This window comes from Ursus maritimus, unplaced genomic scaffold (genome assembly GCF_017311325.1).
Source record: "Ursus maritimus isolate PB19 unplaced genomic scaffold, ASM1731132v1 scaffold_19, whole genome shotgun sequence".
Lineage (NCBI taxonomy): Eukaryota > Metazoa > Chordata > Mammalia > Carnivora > Ursidae > Ursus > Ursus maritimus.
Window position 1 is genome coordinate 39248666 of NW_024424341.1, and position 18628 is coordinate 39267293.

Consider the following 18628-nt stretch of genomic DNA (forward strand, 5'->3'; position numbering starts at 1 on the left):
ATTAATCGCAGTCTTTAACATTATGAAGGCTCCTCCCTTTTTTGGTTCATTTAGTGCTTTTGGCCTGAACTCTATCTCAGCACATGTAAAGGCTGCAACTTTGCTTTCTTTGTCTGCATAAATCTGGATTATCTTCACTCACTCTTTCACTCTTCAGCTTTCTGAGGCACTTTGTTCAGACTGTCTCTGGCTCTATCACGGAATTCCGTTTGTTTCATTATCAATCTGTTTTCTTTTAATGTGTGAATTAAGCTCATTTCTATTTGGTCTCAATTTCGTTATTTTGTTTTATCCACATACATTTTTAAAGACCTGAATGTAGTCCGTTTTCTCTCGTCTTTTCACTGTTGTAATACTAATAATTAGGAATGGATCTCTCTTGATTATCGTGGTGACTTCTATTCTCATGCCTTTGTATTACATGTCCTTAGGCCTCTCATTTATCAAAAGCAACATAATGTTAGCTCACAACAACCTTTTCTTGCCCTACTTAAATATGCTAAAGCTTTCCTACTTGATTTTTTTGCTTGAAATGATATCCTTTGAACTCTTAGTTATGACATAGGACGCAATCAGCTGGTTTGTTCTACTTTCTACTTTCCTACCTCCTTGACCTGTCAGTTTGTCCTTCCTTGTCTTCATTCCACATTGTCAGAAAACATGCACCTTTTATTCCATCAGCCTCATCCCTGCTTCGCTGGAGTCTTTTCCCAGTTAAATATATCCTTTGCTCACTACCAGTACTTTTCGGAAATTTGCCCAATTGTTTCTTGATTGGCTGAACTCAAGTTGATTAATCTTCAGGTGAAATTTATGGAAAAAGTACCCGGAGTTCTTACATGGTCAAAACTGTCTGAAGAGTAGCTTGGTTGGATGGAAACATCCTTGGCTCATACTCTTTCCTCGAATATTTATAGAAGGCATTGAACTGCTCTCTGGCATTCAGTATTGCTGTGGAGAAGTGGGGTTTGTTTTCTTGTTTCTCTCTCTCTCTCTCTCTCTCCCCTTCTCTCCCTTCCGATTTTATTTATTTATTTATTTATTTGAGAGAGAGATAGCTGGGGGGAGCAGAGGGAGAGGGACAAGCAGACTCTGCACTGAGCGTGGAGCCTGATGCGGGGCTTGATCCCATGACCCCAAGATAACAACCTGAGTTGAAACCAAGAGTTGGATGCTCAACCGAGCCACCCAGGTGCCCCTGTCTACATATGGATTTCTTTTTCTTTATCCTACCTAGATTGTAACAACTAAGTGTACTTGAAGATTAAACTTAACCATATCCTCACTGACTTTAAAACTGTCGGAAATAAAATTCCCAGAAAACTACGATGTCTGCTAGGACTCTCTAATGACATTTTAGAAGCCGACACAACTCCAAAAGCTATCTGGTTAAATTAAATCATTCCTACCACCTGAAGCCACAGGGTACGTTGCCCTGAGTTCTGGGCGGAGGACGCACGCAGCATTTTCAACTTTCCTTTTAGCAAAGCAACCCTTTAGGCACCACGCCTAAAAGCCCATATTTGGGAACAGGACTGGAGCAGCTCTGGCCCACAGGAGGAGTGAGTTCCCCGGACCTGTGGTGGGAACATCCCTCACCTCAAAGACCACTGCCCATTATCAGTGCGAATAGTGATGTGCTGGTGGGTAGGCCAGTTCGAGAGAGGTGCTCTTCCCTGGGGAAGGCCCAGATCCAGGCAGATTCCAGAACAGGGTAAGGACAGCTCAGGGATGTTGCGTGTGGCAGATCTTACTGGAAACCAGAAAGCCCCTCAGCAAGCATCCCTGTCTGTACCACTTGAAAACCATGATGAACGGCTATGTGGCTTCCAAAAACCTGGTGTTTGTGTTATTTGGGCAATATTCAGGAAACATCGGGGGGCAAAGTCTATACTTTGCATTAGGTCTGAGCAATTAGAAGTTGAATTTTATTTCACTTTTAAAAAATAAATAATTTCGGACTTATATTCCCTAAAACAAAGTCATGATATATTTACATACATACATACACCTGCTGCTCACCCAGCAACACACTTATGTACACAGAGCCAGCTGATGTTTCGTGTCTTAGTTTGTTAATTTCCCAGCACATAAATATCATCGATCAATTTCTCCACGTGTCAGGCCCTTTTAATCATCCTCCGGCAGAGGTCCTAGATCTTACTCGCCACCCTAGAGCTACATGCTCTCACAGACCTTCCCCTTTAAAACCCACAGGTTCCCTGCCTCCCCCCAGGGCTCTAGCCTGCCCGCACCCCTGCTCCTGCTCCGGAGAAGTCCGTCTGGCTGGTGAGGCTGTGCACGCAGGTGCGGAGGCCAGCAGATGTCGGGGAGGTTGGAGGTCAGGTGAGGGAGGTGGCCTAGGGGAGGAGAGTTGGTACCCTGACAACAGTTTTCTTGGGCAGAGAAACCAGAGGGTGCAATTAGGATTAAGCTAGAGAGGAAAGGGTCAAGCCTGATCCGCAGCTGAACCAAAGAATGCTGGACTTGAGCATAAAGCCTGCACATTAACTTCAGGATAGAGGCCGGAGACTTTTCCATAGCTTTTTTAAAATTTTCTTTCAAACAGCCGCATGGTATCTTATCGTGCAGGTAAACCGGTTTGTTTAATGCGCGGATTGGTGCTCTAAGCAATACCGCTTCACCCTGAGGATGACGAGTGACACACGCACGCACCATGAGTCACTTTCTTAAACGCGGAAGTCTGACGCTGCAAGCCGCTGCTTCCGTTTGAAAACAGAAACCTCTGAGGCTAACGGCCACTTACCTCGACTTTTTCTTCTAACCTTCCCAAACGAATACTGCCTTTCATGATTTTGTTGAGAACTCCATGCTTCTCACTTTCTAAACATTTAGCCTCAGGAGAAAAGTGAAAAGAAAAATAAGGGGCTCTGAGTTTAACGGAAAAATTAAAATAGCAATTCTTCTGCCAAGAACATTACTCCTGATACATAATCTCCATTCTGCCACTCGTGCGGCCCACCACCCTGCCTGCCTCCCACTCCTGTGTGAGAGAGGTGGACAGAACTTGGGCCAGTAGCTGAGGAGGGGTGAGCACCCAGAACAGCAGGCCGGGTGCCCCTCCTGGGCACCATCAGAAGATGGAGCCCCCCAACCAAGGGGAATGTGTTGTAAGGACTTCCAGCACACTTCTCTCTTCCTCTGGAAGACAGCATTCCTTCAATCGTATCCAAGGAATACGTGCCAAGATGCAAATAAACTTTTAGCTCGACTACTTGGGTAATTACAAAATTAAGGATAACGTGAACGCACAATGCCATTCACCAAGCCAAATGTGACGGCGTCACATCCAAGAGGGATGTCATTTGAAGCTAAATGATTTAGATTAATAGCCACGTGGGACATGAATTGCTACACACTGTAAATTTTTTCAAATGCTAAAATTAAAAAAGCAAAGATGAGCATTCCTTCTAAGGCAGGCCAGGAAGACAATTTGATTTCACTTGATTTCCTTCAGAAAGGAAAAATGAGACACAGGAAGTTAAATAACTTGCCATAAGTCACACAGAAAACCCATCCTAATGGTGGGATTAGAAATTAAGATGGCACTTTTGGGATACCTGGGTGGCTCAGTTGGTTAAGTGTCTGCCTTTGGCTCAGGTCATGATCCCAGGGTCCTGGGATTGAGCCCCGCATCGGGCTCCCTGCTCAGGGGGGAGGCTGCTTCTCCCTCTGCCTGCCGCTTTCCCTGCTTGTGCACTCTCTCTGACAAATAAATAAAATCTTAAAAAAAAAAAATTAAGATGCCACTTTCAATAAATTAAGGTCTAGGAGACCAGGACAGGGTAAGGTTGGGATGCTTGGCCCATAGTCCCAGGGCAGGGCAGAGGCAGCCAGTACTACCGCTGGACCCCAGCTAGAGGGGCTGACCTTGGGGCTCCCGGGTGCAAGGAGCTTGCAGGGGCAAGGGAACAGCAGTGTCAGTATACACACAGAAGTCCCTTGTAGTGGGCAGAGGTAAGGTGGAATGAAAGCAGCTCCCCCACATCTGAGGGGTCTAAGGATTCTGAACCCGAGCCTCACTTACAGGCCATAACAACAAAGGTCAAGGCAGGAGGAGAGAACACATTTCATTGACAGATTGTTGGCTTAATTTCTAACTTCTAAGTATTTGGACAAATAGTATATGGCTCCCATTTATATTCCCATCCTGGGCCCACAAATACGAGGGGTGGGCCTAAGAGAGAGTGTTGAGGGTTGGGGAGGATCTCAATTTCATCGTGGAAACCTGGGAGCTCACCGGCCCACATGGGAGGTACAGGGCCTGCCTCCTGGGGGAGCCCGCGTGCGCTGCCCTGCAAACAAACGGGCCTCGCGCTTACAGTGGTACTGACACGTGGCAGCGGGGTGCCCATGAATGTCTGCTTAGACGAATGAGCCGTTTGGCACGTCCCATTTTTGAGCAAGCCTCTGCTTTGCACTCTTGCCATTCCCATGGGTAAGCCCAGCAGGCACGGCAGAAGGGGACAAGGGTGCTCGGCACTGCTACAGAGAGCACCCGAGTCCAGCACAGGTTAGGGTGGTGACCTCCCAGGAGGGGGGCTGCCAGGGGAGGGGGGGTGCAGCCTTAGTCTCCTACCACGCTGTGTCTGAGTCACATTGCTTCTAAAAGACCCGGGAAGGACTTAGAGATCACCAGTAACATGTAACCACACTCCTGCCAACAACTATTATCGTTAAAAAAAAAAATTTTTTTTTTGTGGTGAACTTGTAAGTACAGAATGGTGTCTCAACATTGGTTTAATTAGCATCTTTTATTACAATAAGGGGCACATTTCCCCCCACGAGCTGTGTGCTATTTATATTTCCTCTTAGGTAAACAATAGCTAAAAGCCTATGTCCACTTTCCTATGGAGGAGCTTAAAGTCTTCCTAGCAGATGTGAATAAGCCTGCGCCAAATCCTGACAGACTCCCCACACCATCATCTGGGAGAAGGGCTGAGTGACTCCAAGTGTGCCAATTTCCAACTGTCCCAGGAGGTCCTCTGCTCTCCTCCGTCATGACAAGCACTCCGTTATTACTTCTAATCCTATGCTACCAGAGATTTGCAACATTGCTTAGACAAACGTTTAAATGTATGGAAATAGCAACAGGGGCTCAAAGCTGAAAAATCATAAAGTGCAAGTAAGCAAGAAGACTGCTTTTTAATTGCTTGTAATTTCACCACTTGGAGATATCGTTACATAACTCCTATTTTGCGGCAAATTCTATCGGGCTTTTCTACTGCGTCCAGCTTGGCAGAGTCTGTCTTCTTTCACTGCGCAGCCCTATGGCTGACACCTTTTAAACTCATTGTGGAAGGGGCGCCTGGGTGGTTGTCAGTTGAGTGTCTGCCTTCGGCTCAGGTCATGAACACAGGGTCCTGGGATTGAGCCCCACATTGGGCTCCCTGCTCAGGGACGAGTCTGCTTCTCCCTTTGCCCCCCCGCCCCCCCGCTCGTGCTTGCTCTCTCTCTCAAATAAATAAAATCATAAAAAAAAGAGAAACGTGAGGATTAAACTGTTTAAAAAAAATAAAATAAAATCAGTGTGGAAATGCCAAGAATCATGTCGGTGGCATCGCTCCTGCTGGCGGGGCAGTGCTCCGTCATCTAGGCCCAGCGATGATCCCCTTGGTTCTGTCCTTGGGACCAGGGCTGCCAGAAGCAACATGGGCTGAACTCTATTTAACCTGCCTATGGCTCTGGTTCATCTTCAGACAGGAAACACACTGAGTTAGCTTTACGGACAGAATATGAAGATGCATGGGTAATAAACACCTGACGACCACTGCTCTATTTGGTTAAATGGACTAATTCCATTAGTTTACCTTCTAAAATTTCATTTACCATTATTTAAAAGTCTGGGTTATTTGTCTTTCAAAAATGTTTTTCCTCCATGGTTCAAAGCTAACATTTTGGAGAATCTGAAAATGTGTAGTTAAAACTTAAAAAGATGAAGCTTTTTATGGATAATTTTGTAATGAAAATGCTCTTAAAAAAATTTATTTTAGAGAGAGAGACAGGGAGAGAGAGCGGGGGTGTGGGGCAAAGGGAGAAGGAGAGAGTGAATCTCGAGCGGACTCCCCACTGAGCGTGGAGCCTGACTCGGGGCTCGATCCCAGGACCCCGAGATCATGACCTGTGCCGAAATCAAGAGTCGGATGCTCAACCGACTGAGCCACCCAGCTGCCCCAAGAAAATGCTCTTAAAATTACGTTTGCATATTAATTTTCAGTGTACTCGAAGAAAGTGAGGGAGCTTACCAAATACTTAAGATTGTCGCGTTCCTGGGTTACATTCTCGGCCAGGCCAACAAGATTTGCCAGGTACTGGTGAGCGGACATTTCGTTCTCCATGGCTTTTTCCACTTGCTTTTTGAGAACATCAATTCTCTTTTGAGACCTCCTAGAGAGTTTCCCCAAATGGTGGAACAAAAAACTCATTAGCCTGAATGGCTGGGACATAGTGAAAATCTGCATCGTCAAAATAGCAAGTATGTTAGCATTTAAATGTATTCTTCGCCAACCTAAATCTTCTATTAAGTTTCAGGGTGAGAAGAGGTAAATGGGTTTAAATTTAAGTGAAGCATAATTATCGACTCCAAGCCAAGTCAACAGGAATCACAAAATGCTTAAGGCAGTTAATAGGCTATTTATGTATTATTCCATTCATTTTTGGGATCGTGTTCTAAAAGATGGTTTTGAAAAAGGAATCCAGTTACCCCAAAGCCAACTTTTGGGAAACGTGTAGGAAAGAACTTCTAGGACTTCCAGAGTCTTAGGGTCATCATTGTGACTATCAACTATATTGAACTATAAACTTGAGAAATGTTGGCTAATGCTGGTCAACAGACAGCCTTTACCGTACTTTTGATACCCAGTAATCTCAATGATCCTTTTCCATTTTACGGCCAATATTAGAAAAAGAAAAGACAAAGAAAACAAAACAGAAGATTTAATTTTCTCTTTTTAATACTAAAAAAAACAAAAAACAAAAAAACAAAAAAACCCACCCCCCAAAACAAAAAAACCAAACTAGCTTAAGAAAAAATAGATAAAAACCTATTTATTTTCTGGGCCCTGTCCAGTTCGGCTCCCAGCGCTTGGTTTTTCGCTGCCAGACTGTTCTTCTCTACGAGCAGGCTCTGCTTCTGCACTTGCAGCAGTGCCAACTTCCCCAACAACTCTTCCATCTCGGCACCTCCGTTCTCCTCTTCCTCCTGCAGCCGGCTAGCAGGCAAAAACATCACAGGCTTGGATCTGGCACACCGAAGCCAACACCAGGCAGCCGCTGCCAGACAAGCAAGGGGCAGCCCAGCCCGCCAGCCCGTGGGGGTCTGTGGAAGGCCCCCCGTGGAAACGCTGCTCATCTCCCCACCCCCAAGGGCCTGGGATGGAACTCCCGGGGGCTGGGCACACAATTTTTTGAGGATAACGATCTAATGCTTTTTCCTGCTCATAACTGTTGCTTATGCCTTTGTATAGATATACTTATTTGTACCCTATATTCCTTCCAGAAAGAACTTAAGACCACTTCATTGATTTACATAGTTATAACTGCCTCCCCCAAATCCTAATGCTAGACCGAATTCTATGTCATACTAAAAGTAATTCTATGTTTTTATGATAACAGCAACAAAAGAACAAGGAAGGCATACAATTTCAACACGCAGTTCTGGCAAAATGGTGCTTGAGAGGGGAGTTATTTCTTCACTGGCTCTCTTGGTCAGCTCTCAGGTAATAACCAGAACTGAACAGGCAGAGTCATGCGCACAGAGGCTGCCCAGTTCTGAGCGGAGGGTGTCTCTGGGTACCGCGTGGGCCTTACTTCCGAGGCTTGCTGGCCGGCGGATGGGCGCAGGTGGCCTGTGTGTGGGTCTGTCTCACTTGTCAGGCAATTTTCAGTGACTTCGGCCTGGGCTGGCTCCCTGAACACCCCAGTAGGGATTTTCCAGATAGTTTCCATTACTTTCTGGTTTACTAGTTTTAATTAGTCAAAGAGTGCAGAACATACCTAGATAAAAACCATGAAACTGGGATTTTTAATTTATCTTCTTTCTTCACTGTCTTTTGATTTGAGAATTTTCTTTAAATGTAGTTTTGCCAAAGTAACGGACTCAACCTGGTATCAACTCAATCACTGAAGAAAAGTTCACAACGAAAAGCAACTAGGGGCTATGGAGAATGTTGGGAAAGCATCGGTGGGCCAGCACAGTTACCTCAGAGAACAACACGTCGAGATCTAGAAGACGCACTTACCCCAGGGCCCAAAGTGCCACCTCTAAATACGTANGTAGGGAAACTGACGACACATTCCCGAAATCTTACTGTGGCATGACTTGATGGAGCAAACTCATTAACTATTTATACTTCCATTGAGGTAAGTAAAATGTAAAGTAAAATACCACCAGGCAGAAGCTAAAAGAATAAACTCTAAGAGCTATTTCAACATGGAGAGATGCTTGAGAAATTTGAGTGTAAAAGGTCAAGATACTCAAAGCGTGAATTCATTCATATAAACTTAAGACACACCAAAAAAATGCCGTGTGTCATTTATGGAAACGTATGTAGAAATAAAAAACAGATTGGAAATGTAATTCCAAGTTTGTGGTAGTGATTCCTTTCACAAAGCCGGGATAAATATTGGACTAAGGAGAGTGGGTTAAAAAGGACTTCAGGCGTATTTCTAACAATATATTACTTAACAAAGTAGGTAAAACAATTCATTTTAAACAAAGAGGTAAAACAAAGAGGTAAAAACAATTCGTTAAAAAAAAAAAGTTAACAGTGAATAGCTGGTGGGAGAAATAGTTCCTTCCTTCCTTTCCTTCTTTCTTTTTTTCTTTATAGATTTTTAAGTAATCTCTGCACCCAACATGGGGCTCAAACACACAACCCTGAGATCGTCGCACACCCCACTGACTGAGCCAGCCTGGTGCCCCAAAATAGTTGCTTCAAAAAAAATGTTTTTTAATAAAATGTTTCCTATTCTACCCCTTGGGCTCCCCAGAGGAAACCCGTCCTGATCACTTTTGAATTTAGTTCTTTTGGTAAAAAGCCATGATTTAAAATTTTTTAAATTGTGAAATACACATATAAAAAAGTATATAAAAGATAAATTCATGTTTTAACAAATAATTATTATAACGAACCCTCATATAATAACCATTTGGTGAAGAAACAGAACATCTTTGAAAAAACCCTTTCTTTACGAGTTTTTATATCTCCGGCGCCTGGGTGGCTCAGTTGGTTAAGCATCTGCCTTTGGCTCAGGTCATGATCCCGGGGTCCTGGGATCCAGCCCCGAGCTGGGCTCCCTGCTCAGCGGGAAATCTGATTCTCCCTCTCTCCCTGGCTTGTGCTCTCTCTCTCTCTCTTTCTCAAATAAATAAAATCTTAAAAAAAAAAAAAAAGAGATAGAGAGTTTTTACATCTGGGAGCACGTGGGTGGCTCTGTCAGTTAAGCGTCTGCCTTCTGCTCAGGTCATGATCCCGGCCGGGGTCCAGGGAATCGAGTCCCACATCGGGCTCCCTGCTCAGCGGGGAGCATGCTTCTCCCTCTGCCTCTCCCCAGCTTGTTCTTTCAAATAAATAACATCTTCAAAAAAAAATTTTTTTTACATCTAGATTCACGGGCAAAAAGGAAAAGTAATTTTTCCTTTCTTATAATTGTTGGGTTTTGATATCAAGGTGACACTGATCTCATACAATGAGTTAGGCAGCATTAACTCCTTTTCTGTTCTTTAGAAGGGTTTATGTAAGACTGGATATTTCCTCCTCGGGTATTTTTAGAACACGCTGGTGAAGTTATGTAGGCTTATAGTTTTCTTCAAGGAATGATCTTTGGATTCTATTTCTTTAATGATTAAAGGAATATTCAGGTATTCTTTTTGAGTCAGTTTTGGGACGTTATGTTTTTCCAGGAATGTCACTATGTCGCCTGAATTTTCAAGCGTATTGACAGGAACTTACTCTATTTCTGGTGCGCACACATTTAAACGAACATCTACTTGGTGGACTAAGCCTTCTCTACCAACTGATTCTCTTCGTTTAGTGTTTTTTACCTTGTCATCGGTCTTGCCAGATATGAATGGAACTTAAGCACCTCTCATTTGGTTTGCATCTGCCCTTTCACTCGGGACCTGTCCGTGTGTTTCTGATCGACACGCGCAGCGTAAAGGCAACACAGAGCTGCTGTGGCGAGTTGAGCTGCCCCGCCCCACGGTGTCTTTGCCGTGGAAGCCCCCGTGTGCGGCCTGCACGGGGCCTCGAGCTGACGCGAGCCTCCCGCTCACAGGACTTCGGTCACAGCCCACACAGTCACAGGTAAACGTAAATTCCTGGTGTGACTGCTCTGTGTGATGAGCATTCTTCCCCACCTCCGAGGGCCTTGCCCTCACTGCCCCATAGGTAAGAGGCCCGGAAGTTTGCTAAAACCCTGCTCTTTGGACCCTCATGTGCCCCAGACACCCTGCCTGGACATCCCCACGTGGCCCCTCCCGGTACCTGTGGGTTACAAACTTCTCTATTTCACTGTCCCTTGTGGTCTTACTGTGGTCGCCATCCAACACCCCGGGGCTCTACCTAACATACGTTACTTTAACGTTTAGCCTCTTTAGCGTTACCTATTCCTGATATATTTTAAATTTCTTCATTTTGTGTTTTTTATTTTACCACTTGTCCTATCTTTTCTTGCCCTCATTTAGACTGATTTAAAAAAAAAATCATTCTTTCCCTATACTAGTTTAGAAGTTACAGACATTCTCTTTCCACAAATTTCGAGTGTATTTTCAAACTATAAAGTGAATCAACACCGTCCTCCTCTCTGGAATGATATAAAGACTTCAGAAGACAAACTCCATTGACCCCTTTTCCGATTATCTGCGATTGTTGCTGTGCATTTGAATTCGATGCATTTTTAAATCCCAAAAGACATTATTATTGTTTTATGGAATCAATGGTCATTTACATTTATTTACGTATTTACTGTGTCTTTTTTACTCTAGTGTACCTTGCCTCCCATACATCCAACACTGAATTATGTCCCTCTTTGAGAACTGCCTTTAATGTGGGTCTGCTGGTGGTGGTACTCAGTTTGGGTTTGAAAATATCCTTATTTTGACTTCATTCCGGAAAGGCATTTTCTCCAGAATCAAATTCTGGCTCGGCAGGGATTCTGGTTGTTTCCCAGCACCCTTGAAGCTAGCATGCCAGGGACTGGCATGTCCCATTACTTGTTAAACACCCTGTTGTTGCCGCGCTCCCTGGAAGGCCATCTGTCCTCTGCTATTTCACAAAGACGGCTCTTCATTGACCCAACTGTAAATGGGCCAGCCCAACCCACGTACTGTGGACTGCCTTCAGTCGGGGAAGACGCCCCACTGACGTATCTCTAACCACTGCTGATGAAATAGACCCCTCTGCTGCTTCCCGTCTGTGAGCTACTGACACCGCGACCTTGGAACACTGCACACCATCCTACGGATCCTTGCTTCTGCCCATTTCGCAGCTCGCTAATTCGCCACCCTGCTGTGTCTCATCTTCAGTGAAGCCCACCCAGTGAGTTCTGAATCTAGGTTCTTGTATTTTTCAGCTCTGAACGTGGTTTCCTTTTCAAATCCAGTATCGTTATGTCTTATAGTTCCCTGAAGACACTTCGGAGCCCTTCATTTCGGTAAAGCCTAAGGGCCACCGGTTGTTCTACAGGCTTTGGCTGCTAATTCTCAGATCTGGACTCTTGATTATTATTTGCTACTTCCGCTGGTTCCCAGGCACTGTCTGTCGGTCTGGTTTGCTTTGTGTCCTGAACACTATCCTTGAAACGTTTTTAGGAGTAAAGAGCCTTCCTCCAGAGAGGACTGAGGGCTGGTTGGTTCCGAGTTCACCTTACCCTGAGGATGAAGCCCTCCGGAGTCCCCGCCCACGATTTATTTGAAGGTGATGGGCTTGTCTCACCACTCTTGGTCCACTGATCTTTCATGTGGGTGTATCTGGGTGTGGGTCTTTTTCATTCACTATACCAGGTACTCTGCAGGTCCTAGCAGTCAAGGTCTTCGGAGACCTGGAAATGCCCTTCGACTAGTCATGTCTCCCTTCCCATGTTCTTTAAGCTTTCTTTCTGAGATGCCTGACGATCTGAGGTTGGACTTCCTGGACAGGTCTTCCGTCCACTACCTTCTCTCCATTCCCAATCGTCTGTTTCCTTATACTCTAGCAGAATTGGCCAATTTGTCTTTTAGCCCTTCTACTGAATTTTCTTTAGATTCTGGTAATCACTTCTAATCTTGCTCTTAAGGACTGTACTTCTTTATGCCACTGTGTTCTCTGTATTCTCAGTTATCTATAGTATCTGTTGTCTCTGAAGCGAATTTCTGTGCTTATGTAGGTCTTCCTCTTTTATTGAGTTTTTTCCCCATTATACCCAATGATCCTTGTCGTTTGTTCACATCCAGGAGTCTGTTCTTATTTTAGGATGAAGGACTTGGCATTTGGTGTGTATTATGTAAGGAGACTGCCTTTCTGCCCTGGCACCCCCCTGAGCAGGCATATCACGGACTGCTGATCAGGACTCTGTCTACACAGATGAGTTATGTGAACAGTCGGCTTCACTTTAGAATAGCCCCCCCAAAAAAAGCCAGAATAAGGAAGGCTTTCCTTGTGTAGAAACCACTAGTCACCCCAAACCCTTAGCTCTCCCTAAACAAGTCTGCTAACTTTCTTTAGAAGTGGGGTGACTCCCTGTTTTTCTCCCACCACCCATCCTGGGTAGGCTCAACCTTTGCAAGCAGCAGTAAAAGCAAAGAACAATCGAAGCTTCCAGGTGTGACCACCAGCACAACGGTAAGTCAACTGGACAGCTCACTAGGAAAGTAACCTCCTGCCATTTCTGGGGTCACAATCCCTCCCAGGCAAGGTTGCTGACAGGTACAACAAGCAGACTAAATGGAGAAGCCGCTCCAAATTTACGATCTACACCACCCCACACCTGGCAAGGAGAAACAACACACATGCACCATACCTAGAAGCTCCCTGAGCACAGGTTCAATTTAACCCTTTTCCATATAAACAGAATCTTTTTCCCATGACCTCATCTTTGCCTGTGACACCACTCTTTCCCAAAGTCCTCCTCACGCTCACCCCCATCGTAGGAGCCAGTTCCACAGCTGCTTTGCTGCTCACTAACGACTACGCCTGTACACGTGGCACATCTCTCACGACCCTATCGGTGTGGGAAGGGAGCCCCCATAACGGAAGCACCCAGAGGGCAGGTGCACTGAAGCCTTGCAGCCCGTCGGCTCCCTTCAGCCCAACTCCAAGGAGTCCTTGGCTGACCTCACATCTGTAGTAGTCTCCTTACTCTGTTTTTCTACCAGGTCTTGGTACAGCCTCTATAGCCTGCCCTGAATTCACACATTCCATCTCTGAAGGACTCGTGCCCGTCTTCCCACGGTACTGATGCTCTCACCAATCACTGTGCCTTCCAACAGACAGCCATCAGGGTCAACCCTCTCCACGTGCACTCTGACTCCTCCAGCCTCTACCCCACCTGTCAACTCTGAGCCCAAAGCCTCCCGGCCAAAAGCTGGCACACAGGCTTTCCGTGCCTACTCCAGTTCACTCGCTGCCACAACACTCCTCACCTGATCTCCACTTAGAAGAGATTTGGTGACATGTCTGCCTTTTCAACAACCATGTCTTCCACTGCCTTCCCATTAGTGCCTTCCTTTTTAAGGTTTTTATACCTTCTGTACTCACATCTAGGGGGCCATTAGAATACGTGGTTATGGGGGCGCCTGGGTGATTCAGTCAGGTGAGCGTCTGACTCTTGGTTTTGACTCAGGTCATGATCTCAAGGTCATGAGATGGAGCCCTGTGTTGATTCTTGGGATTCTTTTCCTCCTCCTCTCCTTCCCCCGCTGCCACTCTCCCCTGCTTACTTGCTCGCCCGCTCGCTCTTGAAAGTAAATAAATAGATAAAATCTTAAAAAAATAAAAAAGAACATGTGATGATGACATCCACAAAAAAACATCAGCCACAGGACTGGGGTGTTTGAGAGAAATAAAATCACAAAGATGAACAGAACTTCAAAAAAATTTCCTTCCTCTACTGGGATGGAAAAGTAAAGTACAGGTCTGGCCCAGACAGCATGTCATAGTAGAGTCAAAACACTGGGTTCCAGTAGCTGGAATCACCAGCATTTACTAAAGTCCCAACCTAAGCCCTTCACATGCACCAACTCATTTATTCCCCCACGTCAACCATCTTAGCTGAAAGCCACACCATTTAAAAAATTATTTCCCCCATTACAAAAGTAAGGCATATTCGTAATAGAATACATGTTAAATATTTAAAAAAAAACACAAAGAAAATTTAAATTACCCGTTTTGATGGTTAATTTTACATGTCAGCTTGTCTAGGCTATGGTGCCCAGTTTGTTTCTGGACAAACACTAGATAGATGCTCCTGTGAAGGTATTTTGTAGATGTGATTAACATCTGTAAGCAACTGACTTTAAGTAAAACGTTACCCTTGATAGTGTGAGTGGGCCCCATCTAATCAGTTGAAGGCTTTATGAGCCCAAACTGAGGTTGCCCAAAGAAGGAATTCTGCCTCAAGACTAACACAGAAATCCTGCCTGAGTTTCCAGGCTGGCTGTCCTATGGACTTTCGATTTGCCGGCCCCCGTACTGTGTGAGCCAATTCCTTAAACTCTCTCTCTCTAGAAGTATCTATACACATACCCTACATATTTCAGTTGTTTTCCTAGAGAACGTTGACTACTGATATACACAGAATTTCACCTGCCAAAGAGAATTTCTGTTACTACTTTTCCCTTCTTCCAGTCTTTTTTCTGTGTACTTATGGAATATGTGTGTGTAACCATATACATACAAGTGTGTATATGTATTTACACATACATGCAATTAATTATACATATAAAGACACACACACACACACTAGAATGATCAACTCATCCCAGTTTACCTTGGACTTTCCCAGTTGTAGCACTGGGATTCCCACATCCTGGCAAAATCTCAGTCCCAGGCAAACTGGGATGGTTGGTTACCTTAACACACATACATACATATGCTTTTTTTCTTTTTAAACAAAATTGTGATCATTCTATACATACTGCTTTGTCATCTAATCTCTTCACTTAAAAATATTTTCCCAAACTTGCCAAAAGATTCCTTTGTGACATCCTGTTTAATGGCTGCATTGCATTTCATTTTATGGTTGTATCTTTCATTTAATCTGTTCCCTCGTCCTGGATATCCAGGTTTCCAGTTCTACTACTTTAAATTATCTTTGGGTCTAAAACCAATAAAGGCTGGAAGAGTAGGGGGAAAAGAAATCATATATACACACACACAAAGTGCAGACCGTGGCCCTTAAGGACAGGCATAGTGTCCTTTAGTAATAATAGATTTGCCATTCTCAGTCCCGGACACCTGTGCTGGCGTAGCTAGACGACTCAGAAAAAGATAGGCAACCTCCCCCTCCAGTCCACCTAAAACCACACGCACAGCGATGCGCTCAAACTTCACAAGACATTGTATCCTTACCTTTTTAATTCATTCACAATCAAAGTATGAACGTTCATTGCAATTTTGCCATCCAGCTGTGTCTTTAGGTCCTGGCATTCGGTACGTAAAATTTCCAACTGCTCCTTATTTTCAGTTAGTTCTTTTTTTTGGTTCTGTGTTTTCGTCTCCAGAAGCATTAGTTGTTTAGTCAGTTTAGAAACTGAAAAACAAACGAGATGGAAAAAGACTTGGTACAGAAGACTTAAGAAAACATGATTATTGATTAGTAGGTAATACCAAGGAGAGCCAGCTTATAAATAATCATCTTGAAAAAAAAAAAATCTTTTGGAGATTTGTAAAATGATACCAGAAGCCTTATACTTAGAAATTACTGCCCCTATATTAAACATTCCCTAAATATCGACTTTCTTACTGGGGCTCAGTATGGTGGTATCATTGTTAACATATGATGTTTAATTAAACAAGACAGGATTTTAGCCTTCGAGAAACGGACTTTCCAAAGACTGAAGCCTTAAGTCACACACAGATAGCAGCATCAGGATGTTGTGCCTTAAACTGCAAGATTTTCAAGTTTTTATGGCCCAAGGACAGATTGAATGTATGACTTTTCTTCTTGTACCTCAATAAGCCCTGTTTTAAAGTAAATCATAAATATTTTCGCCCTGGGCAACACTGTATATGTAATGATAAGATACTTCCCAGACATCTGTTGAAAGTAGCACTTACTAGTGTTAGAACATAAAACTTTAAATCCTTCCACTCTCTGAAAAGATTTAGTTGATCAAAATGAACAGCTCCTTCTGGGAAATGGGAAGATAGGACGGGCAGCTGACTGGATCAATCATACAGGCCCAAAGGTTGGCCCTTTCTACATGATCAGAACCAGCATCATGCCTGCTTATACCTGCAACATTTGAAGAAGTTAGGCTCGGGAAATACAAAATTAATTTTCCCTGCCATCTCTGATCTTGAAAACAAAGACAGGAGGCTCGATGACTTTCTCTCTCCTCCACCCCAAATAATGCCCAAGTAAAGGCAGACACATCTGTGCCACGTAGAGTCTAAGGGGAAGTCCTGTGAAGGGAACTCCTGTTGGATGCTCTGTTTTATTGTTTTATTTAAAAATTTTTTTTTTAGATTTGATGTATTTGAGAGAGAGAGCGGGGTGGAGGGGGTAAGATGGAGAGAGAATCTGAAGCAGACTATGGGCTGAGGGCAGAGTCTGGTACAGAGCTGGGTCCCAGGACTGGGAGATCATGACCTGAGCTGACACCACGAGACAGACGCTCAACTGACTGAGCCACCCAGGCGCCCCAGACACTCTCACTTTTTCACATGAGCTGGCTCATGGAAACAAATGAACTTTCAGCCCAATAACTCCAGCAGCAGCGCGGGCTTTAGTGCCCAGGGTGTTAAGGGCAGTCATCAAATAATCACGAGCAGGAGGGAAGACAGAAAGGAGGGCTTACACTTACGTTCTGCCCTCCTGTGCTAGATCATTCTTCACTGAAAAAGAAAAGACAGTAAAGCGAAAGGAAGAAAATGCCACTCCCTTCTGTGCTCATGAATTTGGGGTTTGACCAAAGTGGAAGAAATGTCTCAATCTGGCCCACTTCAAAGCCCATGGCCACATGCTGTGAGGCTCCTAGGGGCAGGGAGGGACACTCATACTCACAGAACAAACATTCAGGAACCAAGCTTGGCGTGGTTTCATATATTCAACTCACACGATTTTTCCACTTACATGGCACTAGTTCCCCCACACCCAGTCCTGCTGACTCTAACGACGTCATCTACACCCACTTTGTACGATGTAGAGTAACTGGAAAGACACAGTAAGTCTACGAGAAAGCAGTCAATGTGTTATGGGTAACACTGGATACGTTGTAACATAAACGGCTGCCTTTCAGTAAAGAGGAACACATTCTAGAAAAGGTGATTTCCACCATTTGTGATTTGAAGGGGGTCCCTACCAGCAGCAGGCTGCGGGGTGGGGGTGCCAGTGTCAAAAGATGCTGGACAGACAGCTCACCTTCCTGGAGACGCTCCTGCTGGGTGTCCTTGACTTTTCTCTGCTGAATTTCCAGCTGCTCTATCAACAACTTGTTTTCCTCTAAAACCAGTTCTGCCTGAGTCTGAAGCTGACGCCTACAATTGATTTACAAAATTAAATACTGCCACCCAGGTACTGGATGATTACACGGACACTCCGGAGTCTAAAAGAGAGCAATGGATGTGCGGCAGGTCACGAATATCTGGACAAGTTTTAATGCTAAACACGTCATTTGCACAGTTAATCTGACCATTCGCATTAAGGGGGGGGGCAGGAGGACAGCGATAAAGACTGCATTGTGAACTGCTTCAATAACTTTTTAAAATGTAACATGTCAAACACATACAGAAGCAGAAAAGAATCGGATAATAGACTTCCACGTACAAAACACAACACCCAGCTTGAACAATTGCCAGATGGCCAATCTTGTTTCATATATAAGGTCCCAATCCTGGGGCTCCTGGGTGGCTCAGTTGGTTGAGTGACTGCCTTCTACTCAGGTCATGATCCCAGGGTCCTGGGATCGAGTCCCACATCAGCCTCCCTGCTCAGTGGGCAGTCTGCTTCTCCCTCTCCCTCTGCTGCTCCCTCTGCTTGTGCTCTCCTGCTCTGTCAAATAAATAAATAAAATCTTTTAAAAAAATAAAATAAAGCTCTAATCCTGACACCCACTGGATTATTCTGAAGCCAGTAGGAAATTAGAAGAATTTAGAAAGTTCCTGTTTTTATTTTATTTTTTTTTAAAGATTTTATTTATTTATTTGACAGAGAAAGAGACAGCCAGCGAGAGAGGGAACACAAGCAGGGGGAGTGGGAGAGGAAGAAGCAGGCTCCCAGTGGAGCAGAGAGCCTGATGCGGGGCTCGATCCCAGAAGGCCGGGATCACGCCCTGAGCCGAAGGCAGGCGCTTAACGATGAGCCACCCAGGCGCCCTGCCTTTTGACTTTCTAAGACGTTTAGTTTCTCCTATTCATTGACTAGCCATCTGTTGCCACTGTGCTGATGAGCAGGACCTGGCCTTGCC

General features: G+C 44.6%; 1 protein-coding gene across 5 annotated transcripts in view; it reads right to left on the reverse strand.

Moving 5' to 3' along the window:
- Positions 1-18628, reverse strand: part of CEP89 (centrosomal protein 89) — a 63697-nt gene that overhangs the window by 8063 nt on the left and 37006 nt on the right. For 3 of the 5 annotated variants that reach the window (XM_008689068.2, XM_040633701.1, XM_040633699.1), the window contains exons 13-17: positions 17584-17699; positions 15570-15750; positions 7065-7232; positions 6267-6408; positions 2768-2857 (exon numbers count right to left, since the gene is read on the reverse strand). In XM_008689068.2, the coding sequence (XP_008687290.2) occupies positions 2768-2857; positions 6267-6408; positions 7065-7232; positions 15570-15750; positions 17584-17699 (697 nt within the window). The remainder of the gene's footprint in view (positions 1-2767; positions 2858-6266; positions 6409-7064; positions 7233-15569; positions 15751-17583; positions 17700-18628) is intronic. The other 2 variants (XM_040633702.1, XM_040633700.1) reach the window with 1 other exon arrangement.